Source organism: Cryptosporidium andersoni, assembly GCF_001865355.1.
Source record: "Cryptosporidium andersoni isolate 30847 chromosome Unknown contig_62, whole genome shotgun sequence".
NCBI lineage: Eukaryota > Apicomplexa > Conoidasida > Eucoccidiorida > Cryptosporidiidae > Cryptosporidium > Cryptosporidium andersoni.
Genome location: NW_027122794.1, coordinates 1 through 16,735, shown reverse-complemented (window position 1 = coordinate 16,735; position 16,735 = coordinate 1). Strand labels below are relative to the sequence as shown.

General features: G+C 31.3%; 4 protein-coding genes across 4 annotated transcripts in view; 3 read left to right on the top strand and 1 right to left on the bottom strand.

Moving 5' to 3' along the window:
- The window catches only part of cand_036170 (nucleoside diphosphate kinase family protein), a gene marked incomplete at both ends in the record, with an annotated part of 847 nt that extends 688 nt beyond the window's left edge, over positions 1–159 (bottom strand). Inside the window, one exon of the mRNA XM_067213843.1 lies at positions 24–159. Coding sequence (XP_067069931.1) covers positions 24–159 — 136 coding nt within the window. The remainder of the gene's footprint in view (positions 1–23) is intronic.
- Positions 160–960: 801 nt separating this feature from the next.
- cand_036160 (uncharacterized protein) lies at positions 961–4,770 on the top strand (the record flags this gene model as incomplete). The annotated part of the gene is made up of 1 exon (XM_067213842.1): positions 961–4,770. One exon carries the CDS (start codon positions 961–963, stop codon positions 4,768–4,770), a length of 3,810 nt encoding a protein of 1,269 aa, XP_067069930.1.
- Positions 4,771–5,420: 650 nt separating this feature from the next.
- cand_036150 (uncharacterized protein) lies at positions 5,421–13,454 on the top strand (the record flags this gene model as incomplete). Its single annotated transcript, XM_067213841.1, has 1 exon — positions 5,421–13,454. One exon carries the CDS (start codon positions 5,421–5,423, stop codon positions 13,452–13,454), a length of 8,034 nt encoding a protein of 2,677 aa, XP_067069929.1.
- Positions 13,455–13,758: 304 nt separating this feature from the next.
- cand_036140 (uncharacterized protein) lies at positions 13,759–14,689 on the top strand (the record flags this gene model as incomplete). The annotated part of the gene is made up of 3 exons (XM_067213840.1): positions 13,759–13,945; positions 14,013–14,290; positions 14,465–14,689. The coding sequence occupies 3 exons, from the start codon at positions 13,759–13,761 to the stop codon at positions 14,687–14,689; spliced, it is 690 nt and encodes a 229-aa protein (XP_067069928.1).
- Positions 14,690–16,735: the final 2,046 nt, after the last annotated feature.

Here is a 16,735-nt window from a genome sequence, read left to right as displayed (position 1 = left end):
TGTTGAATAAGGAGCTGTTGAACAAGGAGCTGTTGAATAAGAAGTTGTTGAATAAGAAGTTGTTGAATAAGAAGTTGTTGAATAAGAAGTTGTTGAGTGAGGGCTTTCTGTATATGTTGAAGCTGAGTCACTTACAACTACAGCATTGCTGACAACCATGTAGGCAAGAACCAGGATACTTAAAATAAATCTCATATTACCTCAGTATTTAATTTCTAATAGATAGTTTGAAATAGTTTAGCAAAATTAAGAGAAAATGAGAGAGACACAACTGCAAGCCATTACTGTATCCTTTAGTTACAACATAGTGTTAACCGCATAATTATCAGGTTATATATCAAACGAGCTATAGCTCAAATATTAACAAAGATATAAGTGGGCGCTATATATTGCAGCACATCTGATGACTATTGCAGCACATCTGATGACTATTGCAGTATAAGGAAAGATAACAGATTAGTAGTAGTTAAAACGATCAATTTTTAATATAGACAGTTTCATATATAGAGGAATAATTGTATATCTAATTTTAAACCACCTGAATTTTCATGAAGATACACATGAACTTAATTTGCTAAGTCCCAGTTGATTTAAAGGATATTTGCAATATTATAATGGACCTAGTAATACAATACAATAATAAAAACAAAGTAAATAGAGATGTACAACTTTACTAGGAGATATTGGTCCATTAATTGTAATTATTAAATACTAAATAAAATATTTTGTATTATAGAGCTTGACATATAAGCAATAAGGTATAATACTATTTATATATTTCAATTGAAAGAGACTTTTAATAGAGCAATACTGACTTTACCTATATCAATGTAGATCTAAAAATAGGATTTTATTATTAGTAGCGGGCTTCCTCTGGCAATACATGGATTGTAGATTTTTTTTGTTTTTTGAAAAAATAACTATACCAGGAGGAGAAATATAGATGGTATATAACTGGAAATGATTAATATATATAGCATAAAGTTTATAAGAGGCGTATCGGCATTATTGATAGCACAAGTTATACTTAGCCGTGGAGCTGTGTTATTCGAATCACAGATGCCTGTGACAAAATTAGATTTACCAAACTCCAAAGTAAATCCAGATTTGCTAACTGAAGATTACATAAATACACAGAAAGGATGGAATTATGGTGATATAAACACAAAAAATACTATTATTCCTGGAGTCCCAGCTTATATGGGAGAAGTTGGAATAGGGAAATCAGGTCATGCAATTTCAAGAAGTTGCAATATTCATAGAGAAGATGTGGATCAGCTTGCAGAGAGAGTATTTTTAACTCAAATTGATATTCCAGAATTATCTGATTATGTTACTTGGCAGCATATTTGTACTTTTGTAATAGATATTATTGATAATTCTCCTGCTAATTTTATGCGGAATTGTAAATCTAAAGGATCATCTACACTGTTAGGTAAGAAAGCTACAAAAATTCAGGAAGTAGCTATTTTAAAATTATGTAAGAGTTTGCCACAATTCATGACATGTAATGGCAATGATGATGCAGCAGATAATTTAGCAATTTCTCTTATGACTCGGACTTATTTAGCAATATCAAATTCAGCTCGATCTGCATTGAACATTGTTTACTTTTGTTTTGTAGCTGTTAAAAGCATTAATCAACCCAGTAAAAGTGATTATTTATCTAGCTGTCGTAATGGTTTAAATAAGTTGATGGATTTGGAGGAGTTCCGAAGATTAGATATATCATCCTTGAAGACTGATGAGATTTGTAAATCAACCTGGGTTTATAATACAAAATGTCAGGGCACTACATTGTCCCATATAACAACTAATATAGCCTTTGATTTCTTCATTATGTTAAGGAAACATGGTATCACAAATGTAATGGTTAAAGATATGTGTCGTTTAGTTGGGGAATTATTACCGAGTCTCAATATTATATATAAAGATCATGAACATAAGGTGAAAACCAAATCCAAGTATAAAACTCAATGTCCTTTGTTACTCATGCCATTTATAGAAAATGACATTAGGTATTTAGATTCTATGAATAATCAACTCTGGGGACAACCTACTAAATTTTATTCAAGAAAAGAATTGCTTAGATTACACTACGATAGAGCTAAGAATATATGTAGCAAGATGCACTTCTATGATGAATCAAATTGGTTTTGGAAAGTGAAAGGTTTTCTAAATGTTAATGGTAAAAAAGATAAGAAAGTAGAAGAGAAAGTATTGGGTGAGTCAATATATGATCTATATGTGGATTTTAAATATGCACTAGAAACAACTTCACGACGTCGTCTGGGTTGGTCTATTGATTTGCCTTTGCCAGAAAGTGAGGAGTATCAGGCAATGGCATCTTTGGGTTATTCATTAAACACAGTAGATGTAGGATCTCTAAGAAATCCTCAATATATTAGAATGTTAGCAATTTTGAAGAATAAAAGATATATTATGCCAAAGACAGCCTATGAAATTTGGCGAGATACTATTTTGGTAATGGGAATTGATATTATAGATTCATACACTACGAGCAAAATGTCCTCCATTATTTCTAGACCCACAAATGATATTCTAGATCTTGGGCTTAATTGTGGCTCAAATAATGAGGAAATAGATGCTTTAGCTTTGGAACTTTTAAGTGCAGCTCATGAAAATAGTTTGACTCGACTTAAATTTAAACAATTTTGCCATTCTGCAAAAAATCTACTAGGAATAAGAAATGAGGACTTTTTCTCAAGTTGTGTAGATTCAATTCGTTATTTACCTGAAATAGACCAACAAACTGGAGATTTCAGTGGCCAATTCTCCATTTTATCTAATACATTAGCAGCAAAGTTATGTAGGAGTACTCTTCGTTGGGAAGCTGCTTCAGTTGGTTTGTCGTATGCAGCACTAATTATACCCCAAAACATCAATAATATATCGAATTTAAAGTCTAGTAAATCTGATGAACTTATAATAAAGGATAACCAGATTTATTCATATGTAATAAAAACTGCTACAAGGTCAGCATTAGAAAGGGCTGCCTCATTAAATCAAGTCTGCAAAAATCTACAGCCTCTATTCATGAAAAAAGTTGAATCCGATGAACCACTTGTAGTTGTAGAGAAAATTCAACAAGCAGCGAATTTGTTATTTAGAAGTGCTGTGAAACTAATTGATCATGATAAACATCTTGCGTATATCTTATCGGGAGGATCAAAGATCATTACATTTGAATCTTTTTGTGCTTTAGCTATGGCTTTATCAAAAATTGAAAGGCGTTTTCATAATGTGGAATGTGCTAGAAATATTCGTCTAATGTTTACTAGCAATGTAATGATACGAGGGAAGCTTAAAAAAGCAACTATTAAGTCTCGATCAGTTGGTAGGATTTGTATAACTTCTCCATTTTATGAGTATTGTGGTGATCCACCAAATAAAGAGGTTGATGAAATAGCTTTTGATCTTTTATTGGGAGCTCAAAGGTTTCGATTAACATCTATTACATATCGTCATTTGTGTGGTGTAGTTAGAAATATTCGCAGATATGAAATTAAAAGTTTTATGCCAAGTAATGAAAACAAAAGTATGCAATTTAGTAGCTTTTTCAATAGTGATTGTATATATGGTCTTAGAACACTTTCTGTAGCAGCGAGATATGCTGAAAGTATTTGTAGTAATTCCAATTTCTGGGTTATGTGTGGCAATTATATAGATGCTCCAGTTGATGCTTTAGCAGCTCAGCTATATGCCGGAATAGTTCAAAATACTGATCTTAACAAAGTAATGACTGTAGGACTTCTCAAGTTAGCTCAGTTCTGTCCAATTGCAGATGTGTTAATTAATGAAATTGATACTCGATACTTTAATAGAGAGTGCATTAATGCTTTAGCCGCTATAGGAATTATGAAGGAATTTGGACAAGTAGTTTGTCAAGATTCCAGATTCTGGCAAGGAACATGTGCTGGAATATTAGACTTCTCTACACTTTATATTCAAACAATAGATCCTATTGCTGGAGGATTATATAATTCTGCTCAGGATTTGGGTTACTTAGATATTGCATTTGTAGATTTCTGTACTGTTTCTGAGGAAATTAAAAATCTTAGAGAGGTAACAGAATCTGGTCAAGTCCTTGAAGGTCATAAGACTTCAATGTTTTCCTTTGAATGTCCTCGTATTTTGGGGTCTGCTTTGCAGACCATATCTGATGAGTATGCTACTGTACTTGAAAGAGCTACAACTAGACGCGAAGCAAAAATTTTTTCTCAAACAGTTTCTGCAGAAAATTATGAAAAAGCTACAATGATATGTCAACATTTCTTCACTGTATATGATGAAGATTATGGAGCATCGCAAGTTGAAGACTACAAGGATGTACACTTCAGATCTGGAATTATAAGTAAAAGACCTGAACTATTTATGCTTAGAGAACATGGTAAGAAAGCTGTTAAAGAATTAAATCCTAGGGAATACAAATCTTTAGCTCATCCTATGGCACTAATAGATAAACATTCTATTCCACCACACAGGTACGATTGGGCCAATCTCCTTGCTCAAAAGTTTTTTGTACCTGCTAGTAATTTCGGACACTATGGACTTGCTCCTATAGGTGGTGGAGTTCCCCGCTTCACACCTATGGGATCAGGTGGATCAGTAATGATACCAACTATGGAGAAGGGATTTGAAGCAAAAATCCCATCTCAGGGTGAATCTTTATCCTTCTGGGCTGGAGGAGTTTTTGCACCGGAGGGAAAAGAAGTTAACCAAGATAACCTTATTAGAAAAAAAGAGTAGAAATCCTAATTTAAAATAATAAAAAGATAAAGGATTTCATGACATCCATAGGTACCTATTATATTGTATGTATCTACGACAAATATAGTATAGTATATAAATAAGGTTCTGGTACCTTTGGCACCTCATAATTTATATTATAGAAAATTCCTTATTTACATCACAAATATATATTTAGTTCACTTAAAAAGGATTAATTGTTATACTTTTAATGGTTTTAAATTCACAATTAAGTTATTAACATTATAGTTATTGGAGCTAATGAAATTCTAAATCTTTAGCACATATTGTACCCAATATTTTAGATATAAAGACAATATGTGTATTGTGCTGAACAGTAGGAGTAATTTGCACACAGAAAAGTCTTGCATTTCCAAGAAATCTAGTGCCCTCTTATTCTAGAAGCAACACAGTGCAATGATGAAAATATCACGAGGGGGTACATGCTTTTTGTGGGGAAGGCCATGTAGCGCTAAATCTTAGTACCGGTGTGAAATGATAATCTGATCCTCTTCTGTTAAGATTTCTTATACATGATAAGTTTTAGAAACTATACAAGATATTAATTTGTAATCTTAATGGCACTTTATTTTGGATAAGATTTGATTATAGGTATTAAAAAAGTTTTTAGTAAATACACTTTGCAACTAATGAAGTCATCTGTACTTATTTTACTGGGCTTTTCCTTTTACTTTTGGTTAGTAAACTGCAATTATACAAGTGTAAATAATCGTGCTGAGAATATGCTGTTATATATTTTGGGACAGTTTCAATCACTTGGCTATGTAAATATAGAAAAGAAGCACTTAACAGATGCTATTTGGAAGATCTTAGGAGGAGATTTGAACCATTTTAATACACATTGTGTAAAGGCTCTTTTAGAGATAAAAAAAGGTCCTGATGATATTTGGATTAATGAAAATGGACTTTCTGAATCCCCTGAACAAATTCTACATCATATTATTTTTATTTGTAAGGAGCTTGAAGATTGGAAACACCTGTGTACTTCAGATGACGATTTGTCTCTGATAGATTTGATTAATAGTGATATTCATTATGCAGTAATGATAATTGGAGAAGATAAGGATATATCTCCAAATTTACCACTAGAATATTTCTGTGAAGTTGCAGCTCGATTAAGCAAGGAACCCCTGTATTCTTATAATAATTTCTGTGTAAATTTACTACTAAAATTGCACTTTCCAGGTAAATCTGGAGAGGATATACTATTAGACTTAAGTGAGATTATTTCTATCTGTTCAGCTACAAATGTATGGTCTGAAATTTGTTTCTCAGAACACTCAGATTTCATTCAATCACTCCCTGAAGAGCTACAATTGTTTGTTTCTGCAATATATACTCAAGTAAAGAATAGTGAAGAGTCATTTTCACAGAGTATCCAAGAAGTCGAAGATTACCAAAATGTAAAACCTGTTGACTTCTGTGAAATTGCAGTACGGATGAATAACAAGGTTAATATTGGTTCTTATTTCAATACCTTATGCATGATTGAACTGACTACTCCATTGAAATTATCCGATTCAAAATTACATTGGAATCCAACTCCTCAACAGGTTATCAACCTCTGTATAAATAATCCCCTATGGGAATCTTGCCCTTCATTGGGCTATGATGAACCTCCATCTTTAATAAATATTGAAACACCATCCTCATCAAAAATAGTAATTTCAACAGTTGAAACGCGAAGTCTCCTCTCTTCTACCATCTTAAAAACAGTACATACGCTTCCACTAACACATTTTAGCTCAAATTTTTATCAATATGCAAATATAAAAGATATATGTCACATTTCAGAGAAAATTCAATTAGAATCCCATGATGCTTCGAAGGGAACAATTCCTTCAGACATATCACCCTTAACAATGGGTCACTACTTCAATGCTATTTGCTGGAGAAAGTTGTCAACTTATCCCCTTGTTCTAAAGACAAAAGTGGGTGTAATTGTTCAGCCTCTAAAATCTTCTGAATCTATCTTTGTGTGTAATAGTGCAGTTTCATTTTGGTATTCATATTGCGATTTTGAGGATATAGGTAAAGGTCAACATTTCATTTCTGAAGTAGAAGTTTTGGCTCAGGAATTCCAAATTAAGTCACAAGATTTTTATAAATTACCTCATGGTTCTTTTTGCAATATAGCAAGACAAATTATAACCACATTAGATAGTTTTGGAGGGCTTGATGGTCATGTGGAGATGGATGAAAATGATAGTCTCTCCTGGATACTACATAATATCCCAAGTACATCCTCGAATTATGGAGTATATGCTAGTAAAGTGTCTAATGCACTTTTTAACAGAGAGTGTGTGAGAGAATTAATTGGAAATAAGCTTCAGAGGGAAGAAATACCCCTAAATATTGCTATTGAGATTTGTGGAAGCTCATTACGTTGGAAACAGTGCTACGATAAAGGAATATTTTCAAAACTTGTAACAGAATTTGTTGCATCCGAATTCTACTATGCTGCCCTTGCGGAGGAAATATACCCTAAACTTAACTGGAATCACTTTTGCCTAGTTGCCCATGAAATCGTTCCAGAAGCATATAGTACTCTTAATATTGTCCCAAATTTTCCCTATTTTAACCATAAGTGCGTTGAAAAGTTTATGGATATCCAAAACAATCGCCTTGATTTACTTTACGAAACTCTTAAAGAATCAGAACAGTCTCAGATTAATAATAGTCCAAATCTAATAAAAATGTGTGTTCATAGTTACTTTTGGCGTAAGATATGTAATAGTGATAACTTTCATGTTGACTTACTCGCAAATAGTTTACTTTATGGGTCGCATCAATATGAACATATACAAGGTCTCTCAGAATCTATCTTTTGCAAAGCTGCTTACAAGTTGTCTTCCTCAAATCCACTACATTTTACGGGGGAATGTATGAAGGTATTAATGGATATTGGTAGTATGATTTCTGCAGAAGTAGCAGAAAGTGCCTGTAGTGCCTCTCATCGAAATTTAGTTTGTCTAGGATATTCAACCGAATATACTAGCATAGCGCAAAATCTATTTTCGGCTATCTTGCAATTCAAGAAAGTTGAAAGTTTGGCACCATTTTCGGAATTCTGTAAGGTTGCATATGCAATTTCAACTGACTTGGAACTTAAGGAGTCAACTGCATACTTTCCAGCTATTTGTGCTAAATATCTTAAAAGTAGAAAATTTATATCTTCTTTGATTGAAGCATCCATGGCATGTAGCCGGATATTAACTTTTGAAACAACATGTGCTGATCATTATGTCGTTGAACTACTGGCCTCAGAGTTTTTTAAGCAAAGCCGAAATATAGAATCTTTGAAAAGGTGGGAATATCAGTATTTTTGCCCTGTTGCTCGAAAGCTTTGGAGTATGTTTACAGAGAAAGAGGTATATTTAAAACGATTCAATTCTTATTGCGTATCTACGGTCAGGGCAGTTATTGCATCTCCAACACACAAAATACGTATTGATGATGCCATCGATCTTTGTAATGGATCTATAGGATTTCAAGTAATCTGTCCCAAAATCAACAACTTAGATACACAATACATGGCATCAGATCTCTTAATTGGGGTCTCTTCTGTAATGAACTTGGATTTTGAAGATCCCAAAAGTAAAGAACAAATATGTGTTATTGCCAATAATATACATAAAAATTCAATTAGTTATATACCAATTGCTAGAGAAGATGTTAAACAGTATGTAAAATATCCTTATTTCCTGAATGCTTGTGTTGAAGAACTTTTATATGGAGATATTTATTACAATGATTCTAAACTTAAAATTAGTCCAGAGAAAGCAGCTTCTATATGTCTATATTATACAAGGGTATCTACAATATGTAAAGAATATAATCCTTTAATATCTACCCTAGCAGTTGGTCTACACTCTGAAATATCCTTGATCCCAGAGTACTCAATAATTAAGGCTGAGGACTTATGTAATTATGCAGCTTTCCTTTTTCCCCACAATACATTAACTTATTTGGATGTATGTCAGAATTCACTTAATAAAATACATGAATGGATTCCTACAATAAAACCTAGAAAGCATCAAATAACTCAATACAAAAAAGTAAAAATATGTTCTAAACCATATATATGGCCCAAATGTATTTCGAAGCTGGAATTATTAAGGGTCATACGTAATATGCAATTAGAAAAGATTGCCATAAGATTTCAAAATGTGCTGTCTGATAATAACATTGACTTCTGGAACTTTAATAAATACTGTGACATGGCTGAACAAATAGTTAAATTTGGTTCAGCTAACAACTTCTTAAATTGTAGAGAACAATTAGAAAAGTTACAAGTGGTGGATACTATTTTACCTAAAAATATGACAACAAATGAAGAAAAATCTCAATTAATTTATTTCAATATAAGGAGTGATTTAATAACAAAGATGTGTCTATCACATCATTTTAACTCTTTTTGTTCGAACTCATATTATCCCGAATTGGCTATTTACTTAGCAAATAGCTTCTATTCTACTTCCCTTAAGTACTTAAATGTTCCAAGTATGAAGATTTCAGATTTTTGCCTACCATCAGAATTGATTATTCGTAAAGATACAATTTTGGATATGATGCGTGTATGTCCATATGCATATATGCAAGTATCGAATTTGGAACACTGGCCCTCTATATTGTTGACTCCTGAATTAGCTGTCACAGTCTGTAGCGAGATACAATTATGGAACTTTGAGTGTTTACCCAAAGATCTAGATAAAGGGATAACTGCAGATCTTTCAAATGCATTAAAAAATGTAGCTATTGAGATTTTTTTCATTCGTCATAAATATTGTAAACTAGTAACTCCTGAATCGAGTTGTAAATTAGCTACAATATTTATTTTATTAGGTGTAAAGAACAAATTTTTTTCAAAATATTGTCCTAATCTTATTTTTTATGATTTAGTAAATTGTGGAGATTATCCTGATAAAAGTAATTATATATATAAAGCAAAGAGTAGTCAATGTGAATTTATATATAAGTTAAGTAATCAAAAATGTAAGGAATCTTCTAGAAATAAAGAAATTGAGATATTAATAAGGAGAAGTAGTGAGATATGTGCTGAAATTCAAGAGAAACTTAAGGTATTATATATTAAAAGTCATAATGGTGGTAAAAAAATTACATTTAAAAACAGATTTATATCAAATTACATGTATTATAAAGATACGATACTACGTAATTTTGTGGATCCAATAATTCCATCCTCTTCAAGAAAGGGTATAGGAGATAAAGCTTATCTAAAAATACTTAAAGAAAGGGAAGATCGAATCAATTTAAAAAAAAAACTTAAGATTATTACTAAAGCAAAAGGCTTTATTGAACTAGATGATCATTTGCTTGAATCCTATCAACCAAAGTCTGTGGATGAGAAGCTTGTTAAGAAATACTATGCAAACTATCCAGAAGATTCATTAGATTCACCACTAAGTGAACCACTTATATATGAAGCTCCACAATTAGATTGGCAATTACTTGAAAAGTCCATTAAAAAAGTGTCATATAACTTATTAGGCTTCGAATTTAATGTATCTGACCCTAAAAGTGGGGGATTAGCTGAGTTGATTTACCAGTGGGGATATCTACCACAAGGCACAATTCAAGGTGCTCAATACATTTACAGAGTAGCTAGATACATAAACAAATTTATGATAAATTCTAAAACTGCCTATATATTATGGAAAGATATTTTAATAGATATGAACCACTCAATTATTCCAAAATGGCGAGATATTTGGGATGAGGAAGTTAAACAATTGAAACCTGCTGATAATCATCCAATACCATCATGCGACTCAGTTAGTTCAAGTAGCATTCTCAAACAACTAGGAATGAATAACAAGAAGATCAGCATACAAGATTCATCAAGGATTGATATTTTTGCAGTTCAATTAACTGAAGCTGCTCATGAATTAAAAATTTCAGATGTTCAGTTTAAAGACTCGTGTCTAGTAGGTTTAATTCTCTTTCATATGATGCAGTATTCAAGAACTTCTTCGTTTAATTACCAATGTGTAAAGTGGGTAAAAGAAATAGGATACTTAAACTCCAAAGGAAATAATCTTGACAGAAATCTCACAAATACTTCAACATCTCTAGTATATCATTTAACAAAGGGAGTGAGAATTGGTATCCCAACAGAAATTGCTCGTAAGATGTGCTCAAGCACAAGTCGTTGGATGAGCTGTAAAGTGGATATTCCCATAGATGAGAAATTAAAAATAGATATGCTAGCAACGGAATTGCTAAAATTATCAAGAATACAAGGACTCGAATTTAGGGATATGTGTGAAGTGGCTATTCCAGTTGCGAATGCACCAGATTTTAATGATCGTTGTCCAATCTTACTAAAATCAGTACTAGCAGATTATAAAAGGGCTGTTCATATTTGTAAATCAACTAGTTTTTGGAAAAGTTGTCCTCAATCAAGAAATATTAGTGATTTAAAGTTAAGAGAGCATCTAGATACCTTGTCATTAGAATTGACTCTTGGCTTGCAAGAAGTATATCCGGATATATTCAGCTTTGATGAAGTATGTGAATTAAGTGAAAAATTTGTAGCGTCAGAATACTTTAAGCAGGATTGCGTTAAATATGTCAAAGAATTTATCTTCATTAACCGAATTTCAAAACCTACTCTAGGTGTTTACATTGGAGATAGATCAGCTGGACAAATACATATGACTGCAGTTGCAATTACTCTATGCTGTGATACTCTCAGATGGCAACAGGTAACTTGTGAAGTTAATGAAGAGAATAAACATTTATCATTAATTGAAAGACAATGGGCAGATGTTGTTTCAGAAGAAATATATAGGGAATTATATGAAAGAAGAAGACAAAACCCAATTATAGGATTATACTTCAAAGATAAAAAGAGAGATGAATTACTAAATAAGTATATGGAAGCTAGTGAATATGAACGTCCAAAGTTCTCATTTATTAAGCTACCATCTCCAATAATATATCAAGATGTATGTAAACAAGTTTTTGGAATTACGAAAACGAAATACTTTAATATAGATTGTATTAAAATAGTTGGTGATATATTTCAGGTAAAATGGTCAGAACTGAAAGATCAACTATCTATTCCAAGCAATGGAGAACCCTTAAGCCCTCTTAATACCAATTTACTTCCAGGAATACCAGATATAAATACTATTGAAAGTATATGTAGGGGGAATCAGTTTTGGGAATCATGTTTTAATCCAAATAATCCAATTGAATTAATTGAACAAACTGATATCACAAAAGATATTATGAAGGTTACAGATATTGTGGTAAATGACTTAGTGGTATCAATACTCCAGTTAAGTAGCTATGAGGTTCCTATTATTGACACAGGAGATCTGGACTACACATCTTCTACAAATTACTCAATTCATAAAATTGCTATGGATACATTAAGATCTCTAAGGTATACTGATCTATGTAATTTATCTCTCTTGCATGCCCGAAATATACTTGACTATATGTCAATGAAAGTACCTGCTAAATATAAACTCTCTATTGAAAGTACTCTTGCAAAAAATTTTGCAGAGTTAATACTGAAAAGGATGTTTCCAAACAGAAGAAAAGAAGTTGATATGGGGATGGATATATATGAAGACTCATTACAAGAGATGAATGATCTCATTTCTTTTGATCGTTACATGTCATATCGTATGGAACAGCTCCCAAAGGTTACACCTTCTATATTTACTGAAGCTTATAATTATATATATTATTTAGATAATATAGAAGAGATTTCATTTAGATATAATATATCTAGTCCTATATCTAAACATAAAGATAACCCTAAGGAGATCTACCACAAGTCGGATTACTGCACAATTTATAAATACGACTATCTATATATTTATCCTTCTAAAGGACTGAAGTTATCGTCAATTATCCCTATATCTCATTCTTATAAAGAGAATTTTAAATCTAATTGTAAAAAATCTGACTTGAATATTAAGATTAATTCTAATATTCTTATGAATAAAATAACTAATTTCCAACTACTTAACCCAAAAAAATTTCATAAAGCTATAAAATTTAAAATAACTAGAGATATCCTTACTGATAGTGGATATTTAAAGAATAAACAGCTGGTTAAGTCATGGATAAAGGAAGTTGAGAGAGAATTTTATTATAAACAGGGTCTAACAATAGCTACAGAAGAATGGATGGAGAGAGAAGAATTCGAAACCCAAAAAAAAAAAGTAAATGATTTAAAAGACTATCAAAAATCTAGTGATATTCAAGATGATGAAATTCCAGATTATACAAATAGTGAACCAATTAAATTTGAAATACCTAATAAGGAAAAACGTATCCCCAGTTTATTTACAGTACTATTTAGTCAAAAGGCCAGAAAAGAAAGGAAAGAAGCAATTATGTTTAATAAAGGTCTATATAGGGCGAGATTACATTATTTTTTACAGAAGAAGAGGATTTTGGAGAGGAAGAAGTTACGTGATGAAGCTGAGAAATCTAAAAAGATGATTATAGATTTTAAAAATAACAATATTACTCCGAAAGGACCTCCAGTAAATAGATATGTAGATATGACATCTTTCTATTCTATTCAGGAAAGAAGCGCTGCAACTGCTATATCACATCTGATATGTTACAACCAAATAGCTTCTGATATGCTAGAAAGTTTAGATATTTCTAATTAGTGGATTTGGGTTTCAATACTATGGTATTTATGAATATACTTATTGTTTTATATACTTTATAGATTGAATCCCACTTGTAATATTTAGGATTCTAGTATCGATACTACATTTTAGAGGTGATTACGTGGAAGTGCCTATTTACAATGTACTATATGCAAGATTTTATAGTTGCTATAGGCGCCCGTGGCAACTTTTTACGTTCAGTAAGCGCGTTTTTTTTTTTTTTTTGAAGGTTTATTATTTGGAGATCCAGTTATGCAGGGAAGAAGTAAATCTAAATATTTATAAGATTTATTAAATATTGATGGTTTCTATTGTGTCAACAGCTCAAGTAGGCCGTATAGTGGATGATCCAAGTGCAGGCAGGACAGGCAAGATACATCGTAGGAAGTGTGGTATTTGGGGAACTGCCTACTGCTGCTTAAGCCTTAAGACAAGTGTTATAATGATAGCAGTAACCTATGGGTTTCTATATTTAATAGTAAAGTTTTGTAAGTTTAATATTAGCTTTCTTTATTCATTCCATCTGTAAATATAAACTTTCTTTTATCTCTTCAGCTTTTTTAACGATCACAGCAGTTAATTCCACTATGAATCTAGCTGGAATTAATTTTAGTTTGTACATGCTAAATGACATTTCACTTGATGTTCTAAAAAAGTATTTTGGGAATTTCTTTGCTTTACTATTAAAAGAGGTGGTCACTAATTTAGATTCAAATATGGCTTCTACATTCCAAGTTATTTTAATTAACTATCTAAATATCTCTTCATTCATTTATGGATGTTTATTTATGACTGGTCTTATATCTGGTATTTTCTCGTGGTTTTGGGCAACTGTAACTTTTCTAGTTTTAATTTGGGTAGATATTATCAAAAACATCATAGGTATACTCTTTTTCTCCTTTATGGTAGCTAAAAACCTCCAATCCTGGTGGATGTATTTCTACATATTTTTAGGGGTTACTAGTGTTCTATTATTTATTTTATTATGTTTTTATTATACGATTCAGGTTACATATTCTTTGTACTTGGTACAACTAGCAGGGGGGAGAGGAAACGAAAAAGTTCCTTACTTCAAACTTAGAAGAATGGTTCCAAGTAGCACAACATATTTAGGTACATCTCCCCGTCCTACTAGAATAGCAAGCAGAATAGATCCAAATATAGACTCTACAGCAGATGAAACTAATCCTTTGCTACAGAAAGAGTCTTCTAATGCACAACAGCTAGTTTAACTACTCTTTAATTTTATTTGTTAAGGTAACAAAGTCAACATAAATATAATTACAACTACTAGTAATTCGGGAATTTGTATAATTGATTAATTATAAACTTTAAAATTTAATTAGACAATTCCGTTTTTTTCTACTAAGAAAATATTTAAATAGATTTATTTCCGTTCATATTACTATTAAAAGTAATGCCAAGCATTAATTTAAAATATGAAGTATGGACTTTTTAAGTAGTTATTTGCTGACAAAGTCTTATTTTCCTTTCTTTAGTTCTTATTAGTAATGTAATCGTATATACAGATCATCATAGATCATTACGCTCTTGAACTATATTTGGGAATCTTACAATTTCTTAATAACCAAGGACTAATGAATTTTCATTTATTTACTTTATATTTCTTATTTATTGAGTAAAATTTCTACTTTTGAGTTATAGTTTGGGCGTAATTCTAGTTGCTCTAGCTCGTCTAATTTTCAATTATTTCATCTTCTATCTCATCTTCTGTATCATCTGCTGTTATATCTTCAAATTCTATGCTTGAAGATCCTTGTTCCAGTAGAACTTCAGGAGATTCCTCAGACATCTTAATTACTTCTCTTTGATTCTCCTTAATCTCATTAGTATCAGTTTCAGATTCCAATGACTTCAAATCTCTCATTCTAGCTGCTTTATCTTCATCAATAAGCTTAAGAATTTTCATTTGAAGATCTTGGTCTAATTCTTTAATTGAATTTTGATAGTATTCAAATAGTTGAGGCTCAAAAGTATTCTTGACAATAATATGAGATCCTAAAGATGCATTTAATATTCAGTTAATACAGGTTTCATTAATAATCAGATAATAAAAAAAGTCAATTGCAAAAGTTTTTAATCAATCATTGATATTTATGGGACACAGATCAAAATCCAATATGAAATACTTGTTTAGTTACCAAAAACCATCCATACAAGCTTAATCGTTGATTAAGAGTATGCAGGCTATCAATTTTTTTTAATGTTTCAGAAAATTTTGTAATTGGATTAAAGTCTGGTCAATAAATATGTGAATAGTTATCCAAAAAATTAACTTGGATAATCAATATTTTAATTGTGTTTGTGCAATAGTAACTTACCTTCAGGAGCAGTTTTAAGCTTTAATTCAAGTATTTTTAATTGTTCAGATGAGATATAGTTTGGCTCAAAATTATTAAACTCTACTAAGACATACTGTCCTCCATATATGTCCTGTGGAAGAGTTTCAATAACTTCGGCTGATTGCTGATTGGCACCCTCACTTGCATCTTCAATTGCTACTCTATTTAAAAATTCTACTATTTTTTCCTCACCTATAAAGAATATATTACTATTAAGTAGAAAATGCATAAATCAAGTTAAAACATTACTATTTACCTTCAAATTCTGGACTTGGCTGAGTCCTTACTGTCTCATCTGTTATAGATTTCGGTTTATCGGTCAATACATCTTCAAGAGTATCATCTTGGATAGAACCTTCATTGAATCCTAAAAATATTTTTAAAAAATAATAAATTATATAAATTAAAAGTACACTTTTTATTATAAAATTTACCTTTTTCCTCTTTAGAATTATCTACATTTGTAACAATAACTTCTGGGAAAATACCTTCCATAAAATCCACCATTTCTGGTTCCTTCATATCGTATTTTAAAATTCTACGTATGTATTTTGGTTGGTCCAACGTAATAGATGAGGGTTTTGAAGCATTTATAGATAAGTTATTATTATTACTATAGGAGCTTATAAGAGATTCATTGCTTGCTTTAGATACATTAGAGCTGTTAAAATATACAGGTACTAGCTTTTCAAATTTATTTTTCATTGGTTCAATTTGTTTATAATATGATTCATCACCTTTTTGCTTGATCTCTAATTCTTTTTCTTCCTCTTTACTATCACTAGCTTTGTTATGCTGAGCTTTATCTTCAAGTTCCACAATATTTGATTCTGGAGATACAACATCTTCTGTATCAGTTTTTACCTCAGACAAATTGCGAGTATAATCTATTGCTGGTTCTTCTATAGATTCTAA